The sequence below is a fragment of the Eupeodes corollae genome, chromosome 3 (genome assembly GCF_945859685.1).
Source record: "Eupeodes corollae chromosome 3, idEupCoro1.1, whole genome shotgun sequence".
Classification (NCBI taxonomy): Eukaryota; Metazoa; Arthropoda; class Insecta; order Diptera; family Syrphidae; genus Eupeodes; species Eupeodes corollae.
Genome location: NC_079149.1, coordinates 83,077,754 through 83,104,777, shown reverse-complemented (window position 1 = coordinate 83,104,777; position 27,024 = coordinate 83,077,754). Strand labels below are relative to the sequence as shown.

The 27,024-nt window shown below is 32.5% G+C and overlaps 1 protein-coding gene across 2 annotated transcripts; it reads left to right on the top strand.

Annotated features, from left to right (window-relative positions):
* Positions 1 to 1,765: 1,765 nt before the first annotated feature.
* LOC129950164 (leucine-rich repeat and calponin homology domain-containing protein) lies at positions 1,766 to 26,809 on the top strand. 2 transcript variants are annotated; one of them, XM_056062007.1, is made up of 10 exons: positions 1,766 to 2,200; positions 7,889 to 8,266; positions 8,678 to 8,814; positions 8,889 to 9,120; positions 9,180 to 9,408; positions 9,477 to 10,046; positions 10,117 to 10,225; positions 14,855 to 14,992; positions 15,051 to 15,128; positions 19,282 to 21,147. In XM_056062007.1, the coding sequence occupies exons 1-10, from the start codon at positions 2,011 to 2,013 to the stop codon at positions 20,197 to 20,199; spliced, it is 2,979 nt and encodes a 992-aa protein (XP_055917982.1). In that variant the 5' UTR covers positions 1,766 to 2,010; the 3' UTR covers positions 20,200 to 21,147. The 2 variants fall into 2 exon arrangements, with proteins under 2 accessions (XP_055917982.1, XP_055917983.1); XM_056062008.1 differs by lacking the exon at positions 19,282 to 21,147 and adding an exon at positions 25,442 to 26,809 and having other exon boundaries at positions 1,771 to 2,200.
* The last annotated feature ends 215 nt before the right edge of the window (positions 26,810 to 27,024 follow it).

Below are 27,024 nucleotides of genomic sequence, written 5' to 3'. Positions count from 1 at the left end.
TCTGGGTTTGTTGTCATATTTTGACTTTTAACAGTGGAGTTTTGCAACAAGTTCTTCATGTGATGCTTTGTCTGATTGAGACATGCTTCCATTGTTGAAGAACATTGACACTGTTCTGTTTAAGTCGCTGCTGAGCTTTCTGTTCCAATTGCATACCTACTTGCGTAGGCTTTAGATCTGCAAGCGTGGGCTTCCTGCGTGGTAATGTGTACGAGGTAATGGGGAATGTCTGTTTTGGAGCGTTAATAGTGTTAGGCTCTTGGGGACCAGCATTGCTCCTTGGCAAGGAAGCATACATATTATTTGCTGGCTGTTGCTGCACCAGTTGTTGTTTGCAGCTGATGGTGGTGGATATGAGGTTGGTGATTTGGGGGCAGCTGCCGGAGCTGGAGCACTATATGGACGAGCGAAACCCTGATTTACCTTGTAGTTGACTGAAATTCCCTTACCGGGTGGGATAACGCTCCTTATTACGTTGCCATGCAACGTTACACATTGGAACTGATCGCCGTCCTACCCGGTGTGTGAGTTAATTGAATCATCAGCTCTGCCACCACTGGGGGCTTATCCTTGTGCGCTGACACCATTGGTTTGGACGGAGGCTCCACCGTTGCTAGTATTATTGCCGCCAGATGATGCATATCGATTGTTCGAGTTCATATCGTTTTCGTTTTGCTTGCCACTATTAAATATTAAATCAATTACTATTCCACTATTCCTATTATCGGAGATCTTCTAAATATAAACTAGCCAATTGTTAGCTATGATTACAGCTGATATAATTTAATATGAAAATTGCATTGACATACTATACATGGACTGCTAGTAGCCAACTTCACGATGGTTCCACTTTTAACGGACAAAACACTAGCGCAAAGATTGCTATGCGGAAAAATTGTGTAACATTTAATACTCACATCCACTGCTGTCGTTTTTGCTACTATAGTAGTATTTTACTATTTTCAGAGTCAATTGCTACTCTACCCACGGACGAAAACTACTCCCCAAAATAAAACGGAAAAGACATTTGTATATAATGCCCCAATAATAGTGCAACAGCAGAAAGAAAATTTTCAGATATAAGCCTTATAAAAGATAAAAAAAGAAATTCACTCAGGGTAGAAACGGTAAATGTCAATGGAAAATTGTGTATCTCATATTGGCCCCTCTACGTTTATATGAAAAATTGAACTGGAAATGATTCAGGATTAAACTCCTTGTATATGTAAATGGATCTGAATTCGGATTCCTCGATTTTAAAAGCATTTTTCTCTATAAGCTCAGAGAAGGGCTGTGACTAGTGAGTATAGCCTGAGCACATCAAGTACGCTCTGAGCATAGTTTGATCACAAGAGCTCTCCGACTTATTAATGAAATACATTGGAGTAATAAACTGTCAATAAGTCTAAGAATTTTTACAAATCGTTTTTGACAGATAAGTTATCTGCTCTGCGCTTAAAAATAAAACGCCAAATGCTAAACTTTTTGAATACTTTTAACATTCTTCTGTTCCATGGTGTCAATTTTGTTATTATTTATTATTTGTTAATTTATTTATTTACAGAATTCAATCTGTCAGAAAACAGCTGGTTTTGTATACAAAGCTGTAACTTCAATTCGATTTTAGCTTAATCTTTCAACCCATCGTGAAAATATACTTGGGTTGAAATCTCCCTTTGGATTGGATTCGATTCCTCAATCCACTATTGCAATCGGGGTTGCACAGTGCACACCCCTGCCTTATGCATTGTCTATCTTTTCAGTCCACACTCCACATTGTATGTAAAGCAAATGTATACAGGACGGCAATTCAATCGGGATCGGAAAACGGCAATACGGACGGCACCTTCTTGTATATTTTTGCCGAAAAATATTAGACGAAGAAAAATTAGTTTTATAGTTACTTAAAAATATAATTTTCACAACAAAGATGATTATTAAAAACTAAAAATCTAAAACTAATCATAAATTTGGACCAATTGGAAAAAAAGCTAATTTTATCAAACAACAATGGCTGTAACTCTGCACTGCAGTCGAATACATAATTCGACCACCACTGGACATTCACAATTAGTAAGATCCCTCGAACGAATTTTGGAAGAAGCCAATCTTAGCGGAGAGCTAATCTTAACAAATCGCAAATTAAAAGATTTTCCAAAAGCCGCAACAAAATACAATTTGTCGGATACTGTAATTGCAGGTGGGTGCATTTTCAATCCACATTTCAAATGTTTGGGTGTGGTGTCTGAAAAAAGAAATTAATTATTTGTCCATTGGGGTGAAATCCCCTTACGAATGTTAATTTACAATTTTATTTTACTTCATTTATTACATTTATTTAAATTTAATTTGGTCTATAAGATTGAAATATGAATGAATTTCTAGTTTATTAGCTACGTGAGTTTAATGACCCATCAATGACTTATGAGTGAACCTTACCATTTGCATTTCCTGATTAATCAATATCGATATTTTATTGAACTCACGAACCTCTCTCGTAACCTTTTGAATCTTTTAGTTGTGTATAGTAAAATAATTAATTATTTTTAGTATTTTTTCGGTTGCTTACTGGAAATAGATTCAAGGATGAAACAAGGCATTGGTTAAAGTTAAAAGTAAGAACAGGAAATGCCATCCTCATCAGTAATTGGAAAGTAATTTCCTGCTAAGTATAAAATTCATAGTTTTAAATAAACATAAGTTAGGTATACAAATATGAAACAATGAAGAACATTTTGGACTCAATGCAAAAATCTAAAAGAAAACATTTGTGTTATCTTATATTTGAGTTTATGAGTCTTCATGTTTTTGTTAGAATTTGTTTTAATCAACATCAGCGTTAGAGCTCCGGCATAAAAACGGTGTTCCTAATCCGCTCCCAATAACGTTTACCTAGTTTAAGTTTTGTATTAATATCTGTTTATGGTTCGATGTAGATTGTGACAATTCATGGATTGTAGCGCCTACTTGAACGTTTTTCTTTACATAATGGGCCAACAACTCTCCGAATGAATAATCTGTGTTTAAAATGAACCATCCAATTTTTCTTTTGTTGGAAAATCATTTATATAATATATTATATGTATGTAAAGCTACACTCCGCTTCAACTAAATACGCACAAAGATTTTTAAAAATACTTCTTAATCTTTTTCAAATATTCTTTATAGGTTATATTATAGGTTATGTTAAGAAGAAAATTTGAAAAGGGTTATTCAAAATCAACCACCAGTTTTTCTTTCGCCCGCTGGCAAAGCTTTCTTTCTTTCTGACTTCCGTGTAGATGCAATAGCTGGGAAAGACTGTGTGGCAAGGCATTCCACATTCGCATAGTACGGCTAAAGAACGAATCTCTCTACTTGACAGTACGACCGAAGTTGAACTCGAGGATATATTGATGAGCATTCCCAGAAGCGCGAGTATTACGGTTGAACTGTGTAAGGGGAGGAATGCAGCTGGCTATTTCTCTAGACCATAAACAATTAAAATAACGGTAAAAGAGGGTGAGACAAGAAACATTTCGACCATGTTCAAGTGACGTAAATGATGTTATGATGGTAATATCACCAATCAATCTAAATGCTCTACGTTCAATACTATCCAAGAGGGTTAAGTAAGTTGCAGGAGCACCAGCCCAGATATGGGAGTTATACTAAAGCTTTGGACGTATGTAAGTCTTGTAAATAACAGCCAGATCAGAGGGGGAGAAAAACTTCTTGCATCGCCTTAGAAAACCCAAACATCATGCGGCATTTTTGGCGACATCGCGAATATGATCGTTCCACAAAAGGTGATTGGTGATACACATACCGAGAATATCGAGATGTTCAGTTTCCTCGATGCAAGTGCCATTTATGGATAATGGCAAGGGGGATATACTTAGCTTTAACGATACAAGACAGCATTGCGTTTTCAAAGCATTAAATTCCACGCGGTTTCTTATTCCCCATTGTACAATGCTGTTTAGGTCGGAATTTAAGGAGCTTATCATATTTTGTCGTTGCAATTCCACATCCGAAAAAGAGGGTTGTGAATCTGAAAAATAATATAAAAAAAAATAAATAATATGAAAAGCTAAGAGTATTATCGTTAGCGAAACAATGTATTGGATTAGAAGTTGCAGACAAGAGATCATTAATAAAAATGAGAAAGAGTGTTCGTGATAAAACAGAGCCCTGGGGCACACCAGCATTTATTTTATGGTTTTCAGACTTCAATCCATCCAATACCACTTGTATTGAACGATTCGAAAGGTAATTACTAATCCAATGAAGGAGGGATTCATGAAAACCGAAAGCACGTATTTTCGATAAGAGACCCTGGTGCCAAACCCTATCAAATGCTTTTGAAATGTCAAGTGCAATAATCTTACTTTCTCCAAAACTATGTAAAGATTTGTTCCACTGTTCAGTGAGATGAACCATGAGATCACCAGTGATCCTATTGCTACGAAAGCCGTATTGTCGGTCATAAAGAAGCTTTCGATCTTCGAGATATTTCTTGAGCTGATAATTAGAGTTTTATTCAGGAATTCAAAACTAATGTGCACCGACACCTCCTTTCAACCCCTCTCTCCCTTTCCTAGTGCTCACACTGCAAAAGAATTTAATTAGAACCATTTGGAAGAAAACAAAATATGAGCAACGCTTTCCATTGTTTGTAAGCTCTGGTATTCTTCCTCTTTATTTCTATAACGTTTTAAAAATATTTTTTGATAGAAGTGGCTATCTTTTAAGTCACAATATAGCAGCTTAAGCCTTACACAGTAACGATAGAAACCTTGCCATAATTTTAGTGCACATTACTAATCAATTTTTAAACTTTTCGCTCAACTCGGTTCTTTAACAAAAACATACATAAATGGCTTTTTTGCTTTGACCTCAATAAAATCAATAATATTATCAGGATTCTTATCTAATGTTTAGTTTACTCTTTTTTCCGTTCATTAATTTAAATTATCAACAATTCATAATGTAAAATGTCAAATCCTTTTATATCTTGAATTTCTTTTGGTACTTTCGATTCTTGTCTTTGGCAACAGATTGTGCCTTCTTCTTATCTTCCAAATGTAAAAAACTTAAATATGATAATTTAATATTAGATAAATAAATTGTATTATAAATCTTGTTAAGTTAATTTTGTTGTGTTTAGATTTATGTTTAAATTTAAAATATTTAATATTCTATTTTGGTAATAAGAGGAAAATAAAAAAAAGACTTAAATGTTGACGACGAAAAAGAGTTATGATTACTTTAATCATTTTTAGATTACTAGATAACTCTCAAAATGTATACTTTATTTTATCAGGCTCTTGATCCTTGTCTTTGTACTTTGCTTGGGAAACGAAGGCCTTCCATTGTCTTCGTTCCCTTAATACTTGATGTTTAGACCAGAAGTTCGGTCTTCTTTTTTGCCGTGAACTTGCGAGCTGTGACTCGAAGATTCCCTTAAACTTTTTTTTAAATCGATATTTGATCACCCTCAATAATCGGGTATCCACAAAATTGACTTGCTTTTCTCGCTTATTGTTGATTTTAGGGAGCGAGAATAATTTGTAATATATAATTAAACCCTGGCTCACGAAAAAACCTTTTAAAATTATCTTGGAAATCTCTTCATTATACTGTCTTTCAAAAACGAGGAAAAGTGCGAGGTGTTATCAAAAAGTACCCGGAGTTTTCGTTTTTTTCAAAAAAATATTTATTTATTCGTTTACATAAATGTGGTCCCCTTCGAAGTAGACCGACACCCCCCAGATATAATACACTTATGCCAGCGTTTTTTTCAATCTTCGAAACACTCTTGATATTCACTTTTTGATATGTCCTTGATCATTCTCAGCGATTCGGCCTTTATTTCTTTAATTGATGAAAAGCGCCCTCCTTTCATGGGTCTCCTCAATTTTGAAAACAGGAAAAAGTCACACGGCACGGAGCTATATCTGGTGAATATGGAGGCTGGGGCATAACTACGGTATTTTTTTTGGCCAAACAAAATTACGAACAAGCAACGACGAGTGAGCAGGTGCGTTATCGTGCAGCAAAAGCTATGAGTTGTTTTTCCATAAATCTGAGCTTTTCTTTGGATTGTTTCACGCAAACGTCGCATAGTTTCAAGGTTATACTCCTTATTAACCATACAACGTTGTGGTAAGAACTCTTGGTGCACTATGCCATTATAATCGAAGAAAACAATAAGCAAAACCTTCACATTTGATCGAACTTGACGTTCTTTTTTCGCTCTTAGTGACGTTGGATGCTTCCAGGTGGACGATTTGGTTTGGTTTCGACACCATAGCCGTACACCCATGTTTCGTCACCAGTTATGACCCTTTCAAGCTAACTTGGATCGTCGGTGACGTCATTTAACAGCTCCTAAGCGATGTTCATGCGATTGTATTTTTGGTCAAAATTCAGCTGATTTGGAATGAATTTTGCAAAAATCGTCGAGCTCATAAGAACACGTCGAACCTTAGCAACTACCCCAGACAAATTAAACAGTGAATATAGCTGAAAATTGCATCATACTGTAGGGACATGTATACCAACACAATTTAAAAAAAATGTTGACCTTCGGACTCTCCAGACCCGTGAAATTTAAAAATTCCGAGTACTTTTTGAACACATCTCGTGTATTTGAAAACTTACTCTATCTCTATACCCTCTTTATTCCATAAAAAGAAAAATTATACAGACGAAAATATGAAATAGCCAATAATATGTCATATTTACAAGTTACTCATATAAGACAATCTTATTTAAAAATAGTTCAAAGTAGACGAAGAAACGTTTAAAAACTTTGTCTTGGCGGATTTTAAACAATGTAAACATTTCAACAGAAAATGACAGATAAGGAACCCTTTTTAACACTCTGTGTGCCATTTTTCTTCAAAGTAAACAATATCGCTTTAGAACAGAAAACAGCTTAAATGCTTATTTTTATAATTTTTTTTATAAATTGAATAGGTAAAGTGATTAAATTGTGTATAAAATTAATAAAGAAGGGAACTAACAACAACATTGGCCACTCCCTTATTCTTAGGTATTTAGAATTAATTCCAAAGCGCACAGACTAAACCATCCCCCAACTGCAATTCGACAGAAACTGCCAGATATCTACATCTCCCTGATCTTTCTGGGAGGATTGGGCATTCCTGGAAAACGAGTCAATCTATTTTTATACACATGGTTCAAATACAAAAGAAGGGGTTGGTGGAGGTGTGTACTCTGAACGACTAAAATTAAGTTCGCCTTCAAAATTATTGTAGCTTGTTCCAGGCGGAACTTTTGGCAATAAAAGAAGTCCTGTTCTGGCTTAAAACAAAGCGTGTTATCAGCATCTGATATCCGTATTTTCTCAGGCACTAGGTGGAACAACATCACCACGTGTCAAGTCAAAAAATATCTGGCCAACACTGGATTTAAAACGTTCAAGGTGCCTGCTCTCTCTAAGCAGATCGCATATAAGCTCGATAATAGGTGTCATAACCGGACACTGTCTGGCGTATTCTCAAATGACTTTTGCAGAAGCTGTATGGACGAGGAAGAGGAAGAAACAGTTCATCTTCGCTGTACATGCCCTGCTCTGGCTCGAAAACGCAAGAATTACTTAGGAGAATTCTTATTTAACAATCTAAACGATCTAAATCATATCACAATGGGCCATTAAACTGGCCTAAGTTAGTCCGTTTCCATCTTGGACAGCCACTATTAAATAATGATTTGCTTCATTCCTAATCGTGCTAGTACACAGTTCACAATTTAATTATTACAAAATGTTGTTCCAAATATATTTCTAGCGAAAAAGTTATTGTTATATAAATTAATTACAAATTATTATTTAATTATTCAAATTCATTTTCTTAACTTAATGTGTATATTCTATTTTCAGATTTATCACGAAATAGATTCTGCGAACTACCTGAAGAAATTACAACATTTGCGTTCCTCGAAACACTCCTCTTATATCATAATACCATTCGACATATTCCTGAATCAGTGAAACATTTGAACTTACTTACTTATTTGGATTTACGTAGCAATCAGCTTTCCACTCTCCCCAAAGAATTATGTTTTATGCCTTTGCAAGTATTGTTGGTATCCAACAATAGATTGGTTTCATTACCAGATGAATTAGGTCGTATGGATAAGCTGACAGATTTAGATGCTTCCTATAATCAGTTAACAGCTCTTCCGGCAAGAATTGGTGAACTACGAAGTTTGAAATCATTTTCGTTACGTAACAACCAAATACTATATCTTCCAAGAGGTAATTTATATGATTAATTTTAAATAAATATTTATATTTGGAATTTTTAAAGTGCGGCTCGAATTTGAATTTTTTGTTCGTTTATTGTTTAAAATAAGATTTGTGTTAGAAAGGGTTTGCTATTGTTAATAAAATTAAATTAAAAACCCGTCTTTCATAACTCTTTTGCCTTTCCCCTATATTTAAATAAATAATTATTTCCTTTCTTATTTTAGAAATAAAATCATTTGAAAGTATATTTTTAAGTAAAACAGTTCCTAAATCAGTTACAAGCCCACACATACCATCTGAGTTTCAATACAAAATATAAAATCGGAGCTCCACATAAAGTGGGGTTCTATATCTTTTAACACTCATGTACATTTTAAAGATAATAACTCTTTAAAATATGTTTATTTTATTTTCCATTAGAATTGGCATGTCTTACATTGGTATCTCTAGATGTGAGTAATAATCGCATAGCCAGTCTTCCGTTAGAAATACGTCAAATGAATACCCTTGTAGAATTTAATTTGGGTAACAATCCCCTCACATCTCCTCCAGCTAGTGTAAGTTAAATCTTGGTTAAAGTAGTACATGCATAATTTGTCTTCAAAAATGATTATATCTAATTATCTAATAGCTTTGCGTTCGAGGACTTGTGCACATATTTAAATTCCTCGAAACCCAAGCGACAAAAGATGAAAAAGGATGTCGAGCAGGTGGAAATTACGATGGTTATACAACATTAAGAAGAGCACCAAAACAAAATGTCAGTATATTTGACTCGACTAGAAACCCAAGATACCAAGTCGATTCGGGATATAGTACCTGCGATGGAATGGATAAACGCTGGTCCCATGACCTACCAAATAGTAAATTAAAGAAAAAGAAATTCACGATCTTAAATTGAGATTAATTAATTTTCCTCTAGAAAACTCCAAAATTGATTTACTATCGCCAAGAAAAATACTACCTCCTTCCGTTGTGGATAACTTTGTTTTAGATGCAGACACAAGTAGCGATGACATTACATTTAAACCAGTTGCATCTTCAGAAGAACAATTGATCAAAGACCAGCAAAACTTGGAAGCAAGTTTTTCCCCAGACAACCAACTCAATGACGATGTTATAATTTATTCTCAGACAAGTTCCACGAGCAGGTAAAGATTATTGAAGTTAAATAATCCATTACACATTTGAATTTTTGTACATTTTGTATTTTGTATAGTGGATCCACCCCAGAGGATGACATGCTTGGAGAAAACCATCCGTATACGGAGAAAAATAATAAACATCTTGGAAATATCCAAACATATCGAGAGTACAAAGAAGCACTCAAACAACAACGTAATCAAGAGATTTCAAGTGTTTATAAAGCTAAATCCAAATGTCGATATGAAGGAAATGAAGACAACGATTCTAATTCCTATGATGAACAAGATTCTCGAAGCAAGGAAGAAAAACTAAAAAGTGTGAACAGTTATACTGACACAAGCACAACAGAGGAACAACCAGTTTGTACACCAAAGAAGCCTGTCCAAAAAGTGATTCCATCAAGGAATACAGAACTGATGTCTGCAGTATTTCAAAATAAGTTAAAAGATAAAACATCTAGTCCACATGCAAACGGTGAATGTTTAGGATATGTTAAACCAAGTAGTCCCATAAAAGTACTAGGAAATGGTGATATTGCAATTAATAATAATTCTAATCCGGCGAATGGAGTTGTGCGAAATAAATTTGTTCCGGGGATGGTAACCAAACAACAAAAGTTCGTATCACAAAACAAAGCAAATAGGTAAGATATAATTATATAAATCATGAATCATTCCCTTGATTATAAAAGTTTTTTTTTTTCTAATCTAAAGGTCGGTTACATGGAATCAAGATGTTCCCACTGATAAATTAAGCTTTACTATGCGAAGAGAGTTTGATAGACAACGGGAAGAAACGGAGTTGATGACTCAGCTTAGAAACGTAAGTGCTTTGTTTTTATTTTGTATTTGTTCTTCCTCATAGGAAACTATATGATTAAAAGGATATAATTTGAGGATTCTGTCGTGGTAAAAAAAAAACGACTCAATAGTGAAATTAATGTCTATAAGGCCACATACACATAGATCAGGTTATTGCTTTCCTTTGTCAGTTAAAAAATATCACAGATTGCACCTTAACTTAAACAATAATAAAATTCAAGCTTAAACCCTCTGAATGTAAACATCACAACATTTGATGGAAGTTTAATATTATGACTCCAGAAAGGTATTTAAGAATAATGAATGTGATTTAGTTTTCGGTTGCATTGGCCTCACTGGCGGCGGAACACCTGCATTCACTACGTTTTTTTGTCTCTAGGGTGATTTTTCCGGCCATTTATTGATGTGCTTTCTTTGATCAAATGACCCATAGTATTTTTTTTTCCATACTAATACTTAATATTATAAATGTGAAAGTATCTCTGTCTGTCTGTCTGTAACTCAATCACGCCTAAACTACTGAACCAATTTCCATGAAATTTGGTATGGTATCATACAAGTATTATATGGCGGTTTCGCGCGCCACGTGCTTCAAGTCCCCAACGTTAGACGCAAACTGTGGCTCCCACCAAGTTCCACAAATAATAATTTTAAACCTAAACTTTGCTATGCTCTACCTTTTATCGCCAAACACGACAACAAATAATTCACTGGGTCTGTCTTCTACTTCTGATAGTTCTGTTTCGGCTGAGGCGCGGGCGGGCGTCGCACTCGGTAGACGAGGCAGGTGGTGGCGACGGTACTGCGGCGCGGGGGGAGGACATCACTGAGTGCATTGTCTGACCATGCAAATTGCAGAGAAATCCTGCAAATATTTTATTTATCGTGTAAATGTAATTGTTTCTTTAATACATACATTTAATTTACCAGAAGTAGGTAGGTGGTTTTAAGTTAGTTTTTTTAGTTCATCTGCATATTTCTATTTATTTTGGTTCCTTTTAGTCTAAAAATAAAACTAAAATGTAAATAGTTACGACAATCGTTATAATACTTACTTAATTTAAATAGAACCTTTAAAAAACCTATAATCATGACTGGAATAGCAAAAGGAAAAAATGTTTTAATTCCCAGCATTCCGATAATTCCAACCAATATGCCGTTTAAGTTTAAAAGACTGCACTTTCCTCTGAAAGCAGAATTGGCAATAACAAAAGATAAAGCTCAGGGGCAAACCCTGAAAGTTGCAGGTGTAAATTTAAAAAAAAAATTGTTTTTCTCATGGAAAATCATATGTATCACGAGTCTCAAACCCACGAAATTTGTACGTTCTGGCCAAGAAAGTAAAAAAAAACGTCGTATATAAAAATGTTTTTCAGTAACCTATCTTCTTCTCAAAATGTATTAACCTTACCTAACATAACATATGACAATCACACCTAGGATGGCCTCATAACATCTCAGCACAATTAAAACATACGTACAAAAAAGTACAGCTCAGGTTTTCCAAAAAATCTATAATGCGGACGAAGTCGGGGGTAAAAGCTAGTACTTCATAAATGAATGAATGAGTTTGTTGTATTCAAAATATTTAAAATAAGTCAACATTTTGAAAAAAAAATAAAAAACCAAAAACTCAAAGAAATTATTTTTGTCATACTTTTTTATAGGCACCTACTTTTTTTTTTGATATGGTATATCTGCTGCATTCTTGCTGAAAATTTTGTGAATTTATGCATTGCATGAATTTTGTCGGCACTTCTTATGCAACTAGTTGCATTGTTGATTTGCTCTTTTCAAATAAAATTCTTTTCCTATTCTGTCCGTTTTTATTTTAGCGGTATTATTCTTGCATCTGTTCCTGAACGTCCTGATAAAGGTATGGTTATTTGGTTAATCTTTTGATTAATTAGTGCTGTCCATATGCTTTTGTGTTCCACGCTGTCAAAAGCTTTTTCAAAGTCGATAAAACAGGTAAAGTGGTTTTTCGAATTAATTTTGTTTTCTAATTAACTGGTTGAAAGTCTGAAGGTGGTCAATGGTTAAAAAGCCTTCTCTGAATCCTACTTGCTCTCGTGGTTGATTGTCTTTCATTGATTGTTTTGTTCTTGCATATATAGTCTTCGAGAAAAGTTTATATATTGTCGATATAAGGCTTATAGGTCTGTAATTATTCATCTCATCTTTGTTTCCCTTCTTGTGGAAAAGTATTATATTACTTTGTTGCCATTCTCTAAGTTATTCGTTGCTGTGTCAATATAGAAATTAAAAATTTTGTTATTACTGGTGTCAGAGCTTCATTTCCATATTTTAGAATTTCAGATTTAATTCTATAACTGCCTGCACTTTTTTCAGTTTTTAAAATATCAATCGAAGATGACACTTTAATTTCGTTAAGAAGAAATATATTGTTGTTATCAATTGTCATCAAAGTGGTCAAACTCTAAAGCAATGTCATGTGTTGAATTTAATAGTGATTCAAAGAAACTCTTAGCGGTTTCGTTAATGTCAATTAATTTTGTCTTGTTTTGAGTTCTTTGTTTCAGTGATTTTCTTTTTCTTTACTCTTCGTTTTGTTGATTTTGTAGTTCTAAGAATTTCCTTTATTTTTGTTTCTGTAATTTTTTTTGTTTTTTGTAGGATTGTTTTTTTTTAATCTCGTTGCTAGTTCTTGAACTTTGCTCCATTAGTTTTTCTTTTGTAATAGTCTTTATAATATATTCTAAAAACTAGTTCCATAAATAATATTGAGGGTTCCTACGAGATTTCTTATGCTAAAAATTAAATTCGATTCCGTCTGAACCAACATATCTAAAAGTGAGGCATGAGACTGTTGTGAAACTAAGTCTAAGTTTTAGAGTGAAGACCCGTAACGTTTTTATAATAAAAGGTAAAGGGAAGTTTGGGAGAAGAAAGTAATTTAGGAACGAAAAGATATTTTGTAATCGGGTTTACTACTTTGCAAGTGCGATATGCGCTTTGATTTAATGTAATGTCCGAAAGAATCAAGGTCATTAGCCATTTTTTGAGGAGACATAAAACAAACCTATTCTGCTATTCATCGGGGGGAATTTTACTTGAATTTTCACTAATCATTATTCTGCTTTTCATTCGAAGTGAATATGTGTATGTCGGTAAAGTCGATAATACTGCGAGGTATTCTTCTATTCACGTGGAAGCATTCATTCTATACAATTCAGGTCCGCATACAAAATGCACCAAATTTTTCATTTGATGTCTGGTTTGTTAGTTTTTGTAAGCAATATGTAAATGAAAACTAATTTATTTCTAAATTTATAATATTTGTTTTATAAATAAAAGGATATTAACATTTTTAGGGGAAGGAAGAAACTTTTTTACATTTCTCCAAAGCTCCCTGTTTGAGGATCTCTTATTTCTCTTATTACAATGGAATAAAAGTCAAATACTGCCCATTTTCAAAAATTACACAAATTATTTATTTAAGTGGATTGAATAAACTTAATTTTCGGATGAATCAAAATATTTTACCCAATCTTCGAATACGAGTTATCGTGGAGGTAGACTAAGAAAATACGTATGTTATTATATTTTTCTTTTCTTAGTCTAGAGAGAGCATAACGACATTTAGCAGAATTTACGGTTTTTTGAGTTAAGTTGAGTTGGTCTTGCAAAAGAGAATCTATAAATGAAGTAATTTAAGAGGATATTAAGGGATTAAATATGGTAAGGTTAATCAATAAAGGGTTAGGTGTAGGAGTAAGAGTTGTGGTAGGCGTGGTGTTAAGGATATATGTCCACGATTATTTAGATTTAAGAAAACTCTTTGATCCTGTGATTTAGGTCTTACAGTGTAAAAAAAGGAGTTGTATTACTGTAGCTAGAAATATTTACTTGTTGATGTCGAGGAGAGCAGATAGAAGTATTAACATGTTGAGGCTGGAGACATAGATGATGGATAAGTTTGGGAGGGCGTTCGTTTTAAAATTCTATATTTGTTCAGGTTGCTCAGCAATTTTTTGTTTAGACTTTGTTGGCTTAGGTGTTGGTGGGTTGTTTATTCACTTTGTTATCCGCTTTGTTATCGGATATTTTACTAGAATTACGACTCTATAACTGCTAGTAGCAGTGCGTTTGTTAAATCGACAGTTTATTGCTGCCGACAGCATCTTCAAGAAGTACTAAAGATTGACGTATGCCAGGAATCACAATTGGATAGCAACCAATTAGGTGGCGTAAAATTTATTGTTTAACTTAAGAACTTTAAGCAAACATTCGATAGATTTGTAGGTGCGTATGTACAAAGCCTAGACCGTTCTTCTTAACATCTACTTTTATTATGAGCTATTCTTCTTATATATAACAATTCATTTTAAGTTTGAAAGACATTTAGTATACATAAATGAACAGAATGAATACATGGTTGATAATTTAGGTATAGGGTGTACATGATTAAATATTAAATAAATCGCCCTGCGTTCCCACAGATTAACTAAATTGGCTGATAATGTTTTAAATAAAAATAGTTTTTTTTGTCCAAAAAAATTAGATCTAGGGTCTTAAAACCTTTTTTGAAAATAAAATACAACTTTTTAAACGTTTTATGCTCAATACTTATTTGATTGCCTTCATTTTATGTTTTTATTACTTACAGATTATCCAAGTCCGTCTCAAAACGATTTTACCTGAAGATATGGCATCTGCTCTGACAGATGGTGTCATTCTTTGTCACTTAGCGAACTATGTTCGGCCAAGGTCTGTGGCTAGCATACATGTGCCATCACCCGGCGTTGTGAGTTTTATACATTTAAAAATAATTATTTATTTACTAAAGTCTTTACTGTTTTTAGTCTAAACTAACTATGGCTCGATGTCGCAGAAACGTTGATAATTTTTTAGATGCCTGTCGTAAAATTGGCGTTGATGAGGTGAGTTATTATAATATTATGTGTTATTATAGTATTTTGTCCTTTAATTCACTTAGAAAACCAATTTTTCAATTATCAATTAAACATTCAGTAAGCTTTCAGAAGAATAAATAATAACCAGGTTTTGTTTTTGTTTTAAATGAAGAACAAAATACAACTTGATGTTTAACTGACAATTGAAAAAATTGCCCTTATTATATTAAAAAAAAAAATCTGAATTAACAAAATTGCTTAAGATTAATATATTTTGGTCCAATGTACAAATGTGACATCAATTCTCTCTATTGTTAGGGCTAACAAATGCTTATTTTTCCTCTTTTTATTCTTTAAAAACTAAAAACTTACAGTAGATATAAGTCTGTAGTTTAAAAATGTTGGGAAAATATTATTTTTCGTTAATATAGTGAATGGTGTTCTTTCTGTTTAAATTGATGAAGCAATCATATTTTGTTTTCATCTTTTAACAAAAAATATTCATCGATAGTTAAATATTTTTGAAGAAATGCTAAAAACACGAAGGCACACTTTATATACTTAAGATGTGGAGCAAATTCTTTACCTCAAAACTTATTGTATTGCAATTTTTTGAGTCGTTGTTTTTGTTGCTTTTACGTTGGAACTTATTTAAATATTCTAAATGCTTGATTTTTGCTGACCATCTTATCGATTAAGCTAGAGTTAATTGGAATAGGAGAACATTTTTCTAAAAAGATTTTAATTTTATGATTCAAGTTAATGTATATACATACATATTACCTAGATCTAAACATATTGCAAAATTTCAAAGCTTAATACTTTATCATAACTGCTTTGAACAATCAAAGGAACTTCAATAATACTATTGCCCAATTTCATAAACAACTTTTATACATTTAACAGGATTTTAAACTATAAAATGGTTTCACCAAGCGTTTTAAAAGTAAACAAGCTTTTAAACACCTTTTAAAACTAAATACCCATTTTTGGCTCGTTAAATTTTAAAAGTGTCAAATGAAAATGCCAGATTGACAGCCAATGTTTTGTTTTGTAAAATTTGTATCCTCAATATTTGGAGATAAAGAATGAATAGGTAAATAAATTTAACATTGCGTAACTATTTGTAATATCATTTCTGTGATTTTAAATTTTAATTAGAATATTAGATTGGTCATCTTCATAGTTATTCGCCGTTCAAGAGTACTCCGCGTTAACAAGAATCCATTTTCAAAATATGATGATATTGATTTCAAAACGAGGTTACAACTTTCCAAAGCATCTGTAGATCGGTTGTTGAGTTTGTTTGGTCATCATTAAAGCATTAAACTAACCCAAATAAACCCATCAGTGCATTAAATCAATTGCTATTTACGATATGTATGTTTAAAATCTTAAAATCAATTGTTTGCCGCATCGTACAAAAAGTAACACACCATATAGCATTAATCTCATTTATTTCAAACCATAATGCTTTCTCATTTTTTCTCACACAATTCGCTTAATATAAAGAAAAAAGTGGTTTTAGTCTTACAGGGTCGTGAAGAGAATTTCCTTGAAATTTCCCATTTTAAGCTTGGTGAAATTGAAAAAATTAAAAAGCCTGATAAAATGTAAAAAGCTTTTAGATAAAAGTGTTTTTAGTGTTTGTTTATTACCCTGGTTACAAAAGGAGATCGAGGAATCGAATCGAATTGAGATTTCGATCCAGGGGTGGAATCGGCTAAGGTGATTGTTGACTATCAATTTTTTGATAGTCCAATTGACTATCATTTTCATTCCGTCTGTGTATGATGATTCAACTCAATGCGATTGAACAATTTCAAATTTACAAAATTCGTTGTTGCCTTTGTGAAATTTTAAATTGATTCTTATAAAATATCTAAATAAAAGTTTAAAATTGGCTGATTTTGAATAAAATTCTTACTTTTCTTGCTTTTTTCGAATGTCGTAAGCTTTGTCAGTCACAGGAATGTGTTTTTTAAAAGAAACAAAGTGAACTAAGAAAATTTGCCAGTCGTTTGTGTAAGCGTCTGGTAGCTCTATTCGGAATAAACAAATTTGTTTTAAAACGACTATCACATTTTTTTATGATAGCTTTTTAGGTATCAATTTGACTATCACCTTATGTAGATCAAATTCGAGCATTTTGATTGTCATTTATCAACAATCACCTTAGCTGATTCCACCCCAGGTATATGGTGGCACTGAATCGAGGAATCGAATTCAAATGAAATCGAAATGACATTTGGGTTTTATTTGTGTGCGTACTGCTACGTGAATAACTTTCAAATAAATTTAAAATGTTTTAACAATGCTCTTAACACAAAGACGAGCGCCAAATTAAATTCAGTTTAGAACCAAAAATACTCCATTAAAATGGAATATTTTTGCTTAGAATAAACAAGAAGGAAACAAAACCAACTTATCGCACGCACACAAGCAAAACCTCACATACCAATAACTCGATTCCCCGATTCAGGTTTACAAACAAAATTTCGATTTGATTCACCTTTTTCAGTGGGATTGGATCGAGTAATCCTATTTCGATTACGGCGCTAAATCCTGATTCAATTCTTCTTGTAAACGCGGTATCGGACATATGTCATTTTAATTGAGTTCAATTTTGGTGTAAGAATGCTTATCAACCGTTTATTCTCCAATGCATTGTTCCACAATTCGTTGTCTATGTTGGGGAGGCTAGTTCTTGTTTAAAACAGACGAATTCAAAGTTTTTTTTTCCCGAACTGAAAATAGACTCATTGAGTTTTCTATACTGATGAATTTTTATATGAACACTGAACTGGCTGTTTGAGGCGTGCTTGGTGGTGATTATATTTAGTATTTTTAACATATTCACTAATGATGTTAAGACGAGTAGTAATCGTGGAGTGATGGTTATTGCGTAGGGCTGTCATGTCAGAGGTCTTGTGTTCAATCTTTGTCATCTGCGGCATCTAAAGATTTTTTTACGGGTACTCATTCTTGCGAGGTATTGCCAAGTAGTGCAAGAGTAATTCTTGTCATGAAAAGTGCTTTCTTAAATTAAAAACTGTTGGTCCCACCCATCTCTGACAACATTACTCGCACACAGGAATGGTTGAGAGTTGTAAGTCAATAGGCCTTATTTCTCAACGGACTATTGCGCCACCTAATTTATTTGTTTTATGAGACGAGTTTCATTATTACTGTAATTTAAGTCCCAAACTATTTTACACGGATAAAATGTTGGTATTAAATCTATTGCCGTTGATTGCAACTAAATAAACACGAAATGTGTTTGAAGGGATTGTATTTCTAGATCGTCACAGCAGATTTGTACAATATTTATTTTTAAACGTTACTTATGGACATAAATAATGTCGAACAACTTACAATCTGTAATAAAGGCATAACGTTAGTAAGGACTTGAATTTGTTCTATATTCCCATAAGTGAAAAGTTAGAAGTCGTATTTGAAGTTGAGTATTATTTGACTTGAAACAAATCTCGCATGACCTTATGTTCGAAGTTGACGGATTTTGTTCATTCTTAAGTCAGTTTATTGGGCTATTACTTTTTTAAGACCAGATTTCCATTATAGCGAACTGTATGTATCCAACGTTTACCCTATACTCGTACACATCGGTGTGTTTTGAAGCACACCGACAAATGACAAGACATATAGTATACAGAAACCCGCTGATATCTGATTTCGAAAATTTGACATTTTCTACAATTTACTCAACTTGCTAAATTACTTACCAAATTAGGTTGTGGCAATAATTCTTGTCAAAAAGTTAAGAACATCACCTTTTCTTGAGAATTCCTTATTTAAAACTTGATTCATTCAATGATTATTATTTAAAGCAGTTTTGTATGGGAATTCATTTTTTTATTTGACATTTCAATCTAAAATCATCGTTACATATTTCTAAGCTGCATCTTGTTGCGATTACGTACATTTTATTTGGTTGAATACACAAACTCGGGATGCATTTTAATTTGTTATTGAGTATAACATAATTATATTTATAGAATGTTTCTTCATTGGCCAAATTTTATAAAAATATGTTAATCTAAAGCATTTTTTGTTGAAATAAAATATTTTCACAATTCCTTCAACCTATACATAAATAAAAAATACAATAAGAAAAAAACGCTATTGCTAATAACCCATCTGTAATTGATGTTGGTTGCAGGAGTTGATATGCTCTTGTGAAGATGTTGTCTCGCCCCAAGATGAAAATTACTCACAGAATGATGATTTACAACCGCCGGTGCTGCCTAATCCATCTGCTGTTTTCAAAACAGTATCAGCTCTTCTTTCTTTTGATGCAAATTTCCGGAATTATCATCAACAATCACAGCAAGAAGATCATCAATTTCAAGAACAGCATCATCAATCAATTGAAGAAGAACATCAATCATCGCCTGCAACCAACATGCAATTGACAGAAAATTGGGAAAACAAAGTGAATTCCATGCGTGAGATGACCACATCGAAGGATCAATTAGGATACGAAGAAGAAGTTGTTACAAAAAGCAGTCAGCTGGGAAAGTTTCTTCGACATGCTAAAATAAAAACTTTCCAAAAGATTAAATTAAATTTAACAAATAATAACTGTAACATAAAAGTTAATGGCAGCGGTGGTAAAGAAAGCCAATTACAAACTATAGAAGAAACTGATGCTGATAGTTATCAAATTGTCAATGAGAAGCTACCACTTGTCCTCAAAGTTAATGATCTTAACACAGTCAAATTTAAACTACTCGAAATTAATCCCAAAAATAACAATGAAATTATTGGAGAAACCCAGAACGTTGTTTCACATTGCCTTAATGCTGCTATCAGTGATAAAAGCAATACCCCTAAGATGATTACAAAAAGAATAGAGTTCTTTGAAGACCAAGCTGTTTCGCGAAGCAGTCCGGTTGATGAGGCCAATACCACATCAAAAAGCATTTATAGCATTTACCAAACAAACAATGAAGATAACTTTAACATTAAAAAGGAAGATCAAGTATTAAATCACGACTTTAATATCCTTACTGTTGTTTTATCGTTTGTCTTCATTGCAACATTTGTTCTTCTAGTGATATTTCCACTTCCAGATTAATATTTATTTATAGCCTTATAAAATGAAGTTAGTTAGAGGAAAAAGCATAAAAGTATTCGTAATATATTTCAAAACGTAAATTTCTAAGAAAGAGAAACAGAAGACACAATATTAACGAAGTATTTATAGTTTTATATTCTACATAGATTTTTAGTGATCATTAATCAATTCAAAGACAGAGAGTTAATTGTTGGTCGTTTATTCAAAAACAAAATCGAACCAATTTAACGAAGGTTTTTTGAATGACAAATAATTTAATTTTATAAATAGAGCTTATTTGGGTATGTTATTATACACCTCTGCTGTAAACTATGATTTTATTCCTAATACATTAGAATTTAATTAAAATATATGTATTTAATCAGTTTGAGAATATTTATCTAGATATTGGAGTCTGAATTTTGCTAACCAATTAAAAAAAAAACGGCAACGTAAACAAATATAGTAAAGTGAAATAATTTTATAACATTTAGGTAAAGCTAGGTGCGAATAAGCTTTATTTCACATTCGAACAAATCTAAATTTTAATTAATCTGTGTAAAAGCACAAAAAGAAAACTATCTGCATTTAAAACATCGATGATGAGCGCCTAGCATAATTTTTTATTTTTAACATTAACCTTTTCATTATCATTTATCAACACACATAGCTTTTATTGTTAACTGGTTTCTAAAGCTTTTTGTTTTTTATTTTTTTAGTTTGTATTTATTGTTTATTTATGAAGTTTAATATATTTATTTTGAAAAATTAACACACATAATTAATATATATTACATTTTTGTGTATCATTATTCGCGTTTTTAATTCAGGCTAACATAGATATAGATTTTTATTTTTGAGTAATCTATTGTCTTAAGAAAATATGAAAGTGAGCTTAAAAATTTGTCTGAACTTATGCATTTATATTTATATTATTATAAAAGAAACACGAGTGTTTTGTGAAAAAAATCAAAAAGTATTTTAACATCAAATAAATTTAAAATAAAATAAAACTTTTAATTTAATTAAATATTGAGGTGTTTGAAATTTTAACTTATCTTTAAAGTCGAAGAAAACAAATAACTTCACATGAATAGCGTGGGTTTCTCTTTAAAGCAAATTAACAATATTATATAAAATGACACTTGAGTGGTTTTTTAACCCGAAGAAGAACCGATTGGTAAGAGCAAAATCCTAAACTGTCTGAAATTTAAAGCTATGTGTAATAATTTGTTCAAGGTGTTTGTGGTTGCCATTGTAAATGGTTTTCTCAACAACTAAATTTATTTTGTATTTCTGTAACTCATGGCAAATAAAATTTTGCCAAACGACTTTGGTATCCGCAATTTTCCCATCTCAAAACTTCTCCAATATTTCACATCTTAAAGTTTAAAGCCATAGTTAGAAAAAAGTTTTTGACAATTTTGATGATGATTTTGCAAAATTGGGAATTTTTTACATTTTTTTTTCAATAAATTTAAAATATGTACATACATGCGTCAAATTCTTTTTATGTGTTACGAATAAATTTTAAAACATATTGGCATTAATGATTTAAAATGTATGTAAGTTAAGTGAAGGATAACAGTCACATGAGTATTCTTCTCTGCTTAAATGATTCCCCCTTTAAAACAACCTTTCTAGCTATCAATACCGATCAGCTTTTTTTCAGCTAAATGCATTGGAAAAAAATGTGTTCTGTTGAATTTGAAAGCTGTTTGGCGACTCTAAAAAGTAAAAACCAGAGTATGATCGCATCTCATACCTTGTATTAAAAAAAGCTTCTGTGCAACTCTATCTTTTATGAAGGCACAATACCAGAACGTTTAAAAGCAGACAGCACAATACAGATCCCCAAGCCTGCTAATAAATCCACTGACCCTCAAATATCTATGCTTCAAAGTGTACAAACTCTTAGAAACGACTTATCTGATTCATTGAAACAAAGTAATTATTTAAATCTAAACCAAGTAGCATTTAAACATGGACGCATTACCATTGGCTTCGTTCAATCTCGTGTTGGATAGGGTATCTTGGATAGGTGGATTTTTAGATACGTTGTTAAACGAGTTGGATAGCTGTCAAAAATTAAAAACAACTTTCAGCTGTTCACAAAACGCAGAGAAACATTCAAGCTTCAAAGTCAAAATCGTGGTAGGATAAAACATTTAATGGAGAGTTCAACTGATTCGTCGGACGATGATGAATTGATAGGTGCGTAACACCTAATCTATGTTAAATTTCCTCTTAACTCAATTGGAATTCTATACGATTATAATTTACTTGCGAAATCTTTTAAACGATTTACGTTTGACAGAAAACTCCCAACCTATCTTCATCGTCTACGTACAGAACATCCTCAAATACAACTTCAACTAACATTTTTGCATCAGCAAATACAAAAAGCTGGAATCAATTTGCAAGTTTCTTGAAATTGAACCATGTGTTTAATCAGGTGTTCTGCCAGATACCTACATACACCAGAAATTCTTGAATACCTTTGGATTCCTTTTTTGACATCTCAGCTGTTTTTGATCACCTGTTGTAGGTGTATCCGGATACCCTATCTGTCTGAAATTGAACGTAGCCATTAGGCGTGTACCATCAACTGAGCGCTCAGTGAGCTCTCTTGCATATTTATGAGTATATTAGCCCGGCGTTATCAAACAAAAATCATATCTCGATCCTATTCCTCGATTTTGAAAAAGCCTTCGAAAGGTTTCGCATTCACGTAGTCCTGAATAAAATGGTACAATGGAAAATAGGACGAAAAATGTTCTCATTTATGAAACCGTTTTTTTACAAACAGACAGACAGTTCAGAGTGAAAGCTAAAAATAATTACTTATCTTTTTACAATTTACCTAATGGTATGCCCCAAGGGTTTGACCCTATTCATAATTGCACACAACGATATAATTGAAAAAATAGCCAAATATAAAAAGATAAGTCACCGTGTTTACACTGATGATTTGATTTTGTTATCAAACTTCAATGACATTTATCAACCCAAAGAAATGTTTAATAACATCTTATTAAACCTAAACAATTTATGTTCCCTTTGGGGACTCATTATTTTGGCCGCAAAAAGCAATCGTTTAAATTATATTTATCTTCAAACAACATTAAAAATGTAAACACATTCAGTATTTTAGGTATTATTTTTGATAATAAATTTAGCTTTAAGGATCATTGTTTGTTACTTAAGAAAAAATTAGCTGAACTTAATGTAGTAAAATTGGCAATATACAGAAAATTGCGCGAAAAAAACATCCTAGGTCTTTCATCAATTGATCATCGCAGAGATCTCATATCGGCTTGACTCGCACCAAAGATTTGTTAATTTTACTAATCCCCAATAATTGAAGATGCCAAATAAGTTTTAAATTAACATCTCTCCGAAATCTTCCAGTTATATTGGTATTGCTCCAACTATAACTGCGCTCAAGCTTGGTAACAAACCCCCATGGCAAACATCGTTAATACCAAGCTGGAAAAACCCAGAAGAACGGCACACCCATTGAAACTAACACACAAATATTTTTCGAAATACAGGACAAATACTGAAAGGATGCATGGCACTTGTTTATACAGACGGTTCAAAATCTGACACTGGGACAGGACTGGCAATCGTTTCGGAACGCGGAAATGCAACTGTACTACAAAAAAATTAGGTGGCGCAACAGTCCGTTGAGAACCAGGGCCTAGGACTTACAACTCTCAACCATTCCGAGTTATTGCAGGGATGGAGGGGACCTACAATTCCTCGCAAGAGGCAGTACCCATGAATAAAACTTTAGGTCGCACAGTCAGGAATCGAACCCAAGACCTCTCGCACTTAAACATCATGCCACGGGTACTACTGTACTACAACCATCACAAAAATTCGAAACAATATTTTCCAAAAGAAAAGAGCACCGTGGAACCCAGAGTAATACCGTTACTCTGGGTTCCACGGTGCTCTGGAATCAAAGGGAATGATCTTGCAGCAATAAAAGTTTGTGAACAACAATTCCTGCTTTAGTTTAACTTAAAATAGATTCTAACGTTTAGCTAACGTATACTAGGATATAAAATATATACAGTGCTGTCAGGGGTTGGGAGTTCTTCGACGTTCCGCTAGTTGTAAAAGTCCCAAGCTCCGACGGTTTTAACAAAGAGTTTATCTGGCTTTCTTTGTGGAGGAGGGTTGTTCCGGATAAATGTAACACTATTATAAACACAACTTATGATGCGTCCAACTGTAACGTCTTAATGAGAGTTACTTTTTCATCCGAGTTTGAAGTCCACAGTGAAATGAAAAATTTATGCATGCTGTTGCCGTTTTTATTCGTGACCAGCGATGTGCTAAGGGCAGCTTTGGCATGAACAGAAACTATACGGTGGAATCTCTGAAGCAACCTGAAATATCTAGACTACCCATATGTTCTTTTATAAAACCATGAATATCCATCAAATAACAAGGATGGAAAGAGAAGTAACATGGACTGATAATCAACTCGTAAATATTTCCAGCAAAGAACGTATTTGCAACAAGAAACGGGGCAGACTCTATTATACGTATACATAGATATCCAGTGGATTGGAAAAAAGCATTTGGTTAAGAGAAACCAACACGTGTCACTTTACGTGGAGCATTCTCCCTTTTTCATTAAACAAATGCTGTTTGCCCCCTATAGAAGTATATATCTAACCTAGAAACTAATTAGACATTAAAAATAGAAAACATTGGATGAAAAACAATTCAAATATTCTTAAAAACAAGCTCCAGTTTATTTTTAATTTATTTTAGAAATTCAGAAAGAATTTTATTTAAGAATCACTGTTTAGAAGTAAAAAGTTTGTTTGCAGAGTATTGAGTTTTCCTATTTTTATTTTACTCGCGTGTCCCTTTTTGAACACTTACCCTCCAAGAAAATTCGAAATTCATCCCCTTTCATCACCCCTAAGCTAACTCAAGAAATAAGAAGAGTCGGGAGACATAGAAACGCATCGCCGGAAATCATGTACAATGGAGCATGGAAATAGTTGAGACCAATTTCCGGCTATGGGCCACCCACGTACTTAATAGGTCTGAGGACCACTGTAAAGAAGTAGGTACATATATAAGCTTTCGAAACAAGAACGTGAATGTTGATAACAATTAAAATAATAACACTCTCACTTGGCTGTATATAAAACGATATATAAAATAAGACTACATAAATATCCCTTACATTATTTCCTAAAAATTCATTATTTTTTAAACTTTTCGCTCATTTCAGAATCTCATTTGTTGTGCAGCAGATATTCTCGAAGGAAAAGGAGTTGTACAAGTTGCAATAACGGTTTGCGAGCTGTTTCGATTGCATCGAGGAAGCAATGATAGCAATATTGGATCACCAACTAGGCTAATAAGAACATCCTTATCGCCCTCACCGCTCGTATGAAAAAAGCCATTACTCAAAAATATAGGTTCTTTTCCTGATAATGTTGATATTGTATTAGATGTTTTTTAATTAAAATAGTTTTTGTTTTGCTTTTCTTGTATGTACATATCTATGTATTGAATTCTATTTGCTAACTGGTGCAATTTTGAAATCTCTTATTAATAAGTAAGACCATATAAACTTTGTTTGTTTGTTTTCTGTTAAGACGTTAAATCATATCATGATTTTCTTGTAAGATATAAATTTGATTTGTTCTTAAAAAATAATTTGTACTTTGAATGGTTAACCGTTTTACAAAACATAGACAATCTATTCAAATTCTGTTTGTGAAATGTTTCAAGGCGCAATTGATAAGATAAATTGATATGTTCTTTTGGAGACCCGTTAACTCTGCTTGTGTACAAATGTATATTTAAAGACCTTGTGTACTTATCAAAGCTATTTATTGAGAAAAGTCGATATGTTCTTTAATGAACCGTAAACTCTGCTCAACGATAATGAAAAGAGCATTTACTAACTATAACATTTTTATTTGTTGTGTAGAAATGTATATTTTAAAACCCTTACATTTATTATAGAACTTCTCATACTAATATTTGACAAACTTAGTACGTATTTCCAAAAATGTAATAACTTAAGAATCACTATTAGGTTCTTTTCCATTTGTATAAGTTATCAAAGCTTTTCAGGAATTGAAAAAAAATATCTTGTAATAATAAATTGTCACGAGTAAGGAATAGTATGTTGTTATTATATCGTATTCGTATTTAAACTAAAAATAAATGTACGCATTTATACATAAATTTATAATATAGTAAATTATTAGAGCCAAAGAAAGAAGTATTCTATTTTGACTTACCATACATATATTTCAATTTGCAATTTTGTTTTTATTTAAGAAAAAACCTAAAACTTATTCTTAGTTTAAGAACTAATTGGTAACAATTTTATAAAACAATAAGGTATTAAAATTGATTTTGATATTCTCCCAATGCATGTTGTTTAAATTATTGTACCTAAGTTATTTGTGTTATTCTTAGTTTTGTATTTATTTGTAATCAAACTTTCGCTCAGTATTTATGAAAATGGCCATTTTAATATTAAAAAATCATTCTGTTCTTAGAATTAGTCTTAGGTACTTACGAATAAATAACATAAACATAAAATTTGAAAACAAAAAGTAAAGGTAATTTTTCTAAATTGTTTTAATAATAAAATGAAGAAATCAAAAACAAGAGTTTTATTTAACTTAACACAAGTAAAGTTTATTATTTTAAACATTTCCTACAACATTTGTATGCATACGTGAGAAAAAATATCATACAATTCAGGTGTTATGTTGGAAAACCTATCAATATTATAGTAGGATTTTTCATGAGTAACAGAATCCGAAGTATGAATACTACCGATAAAAGTTA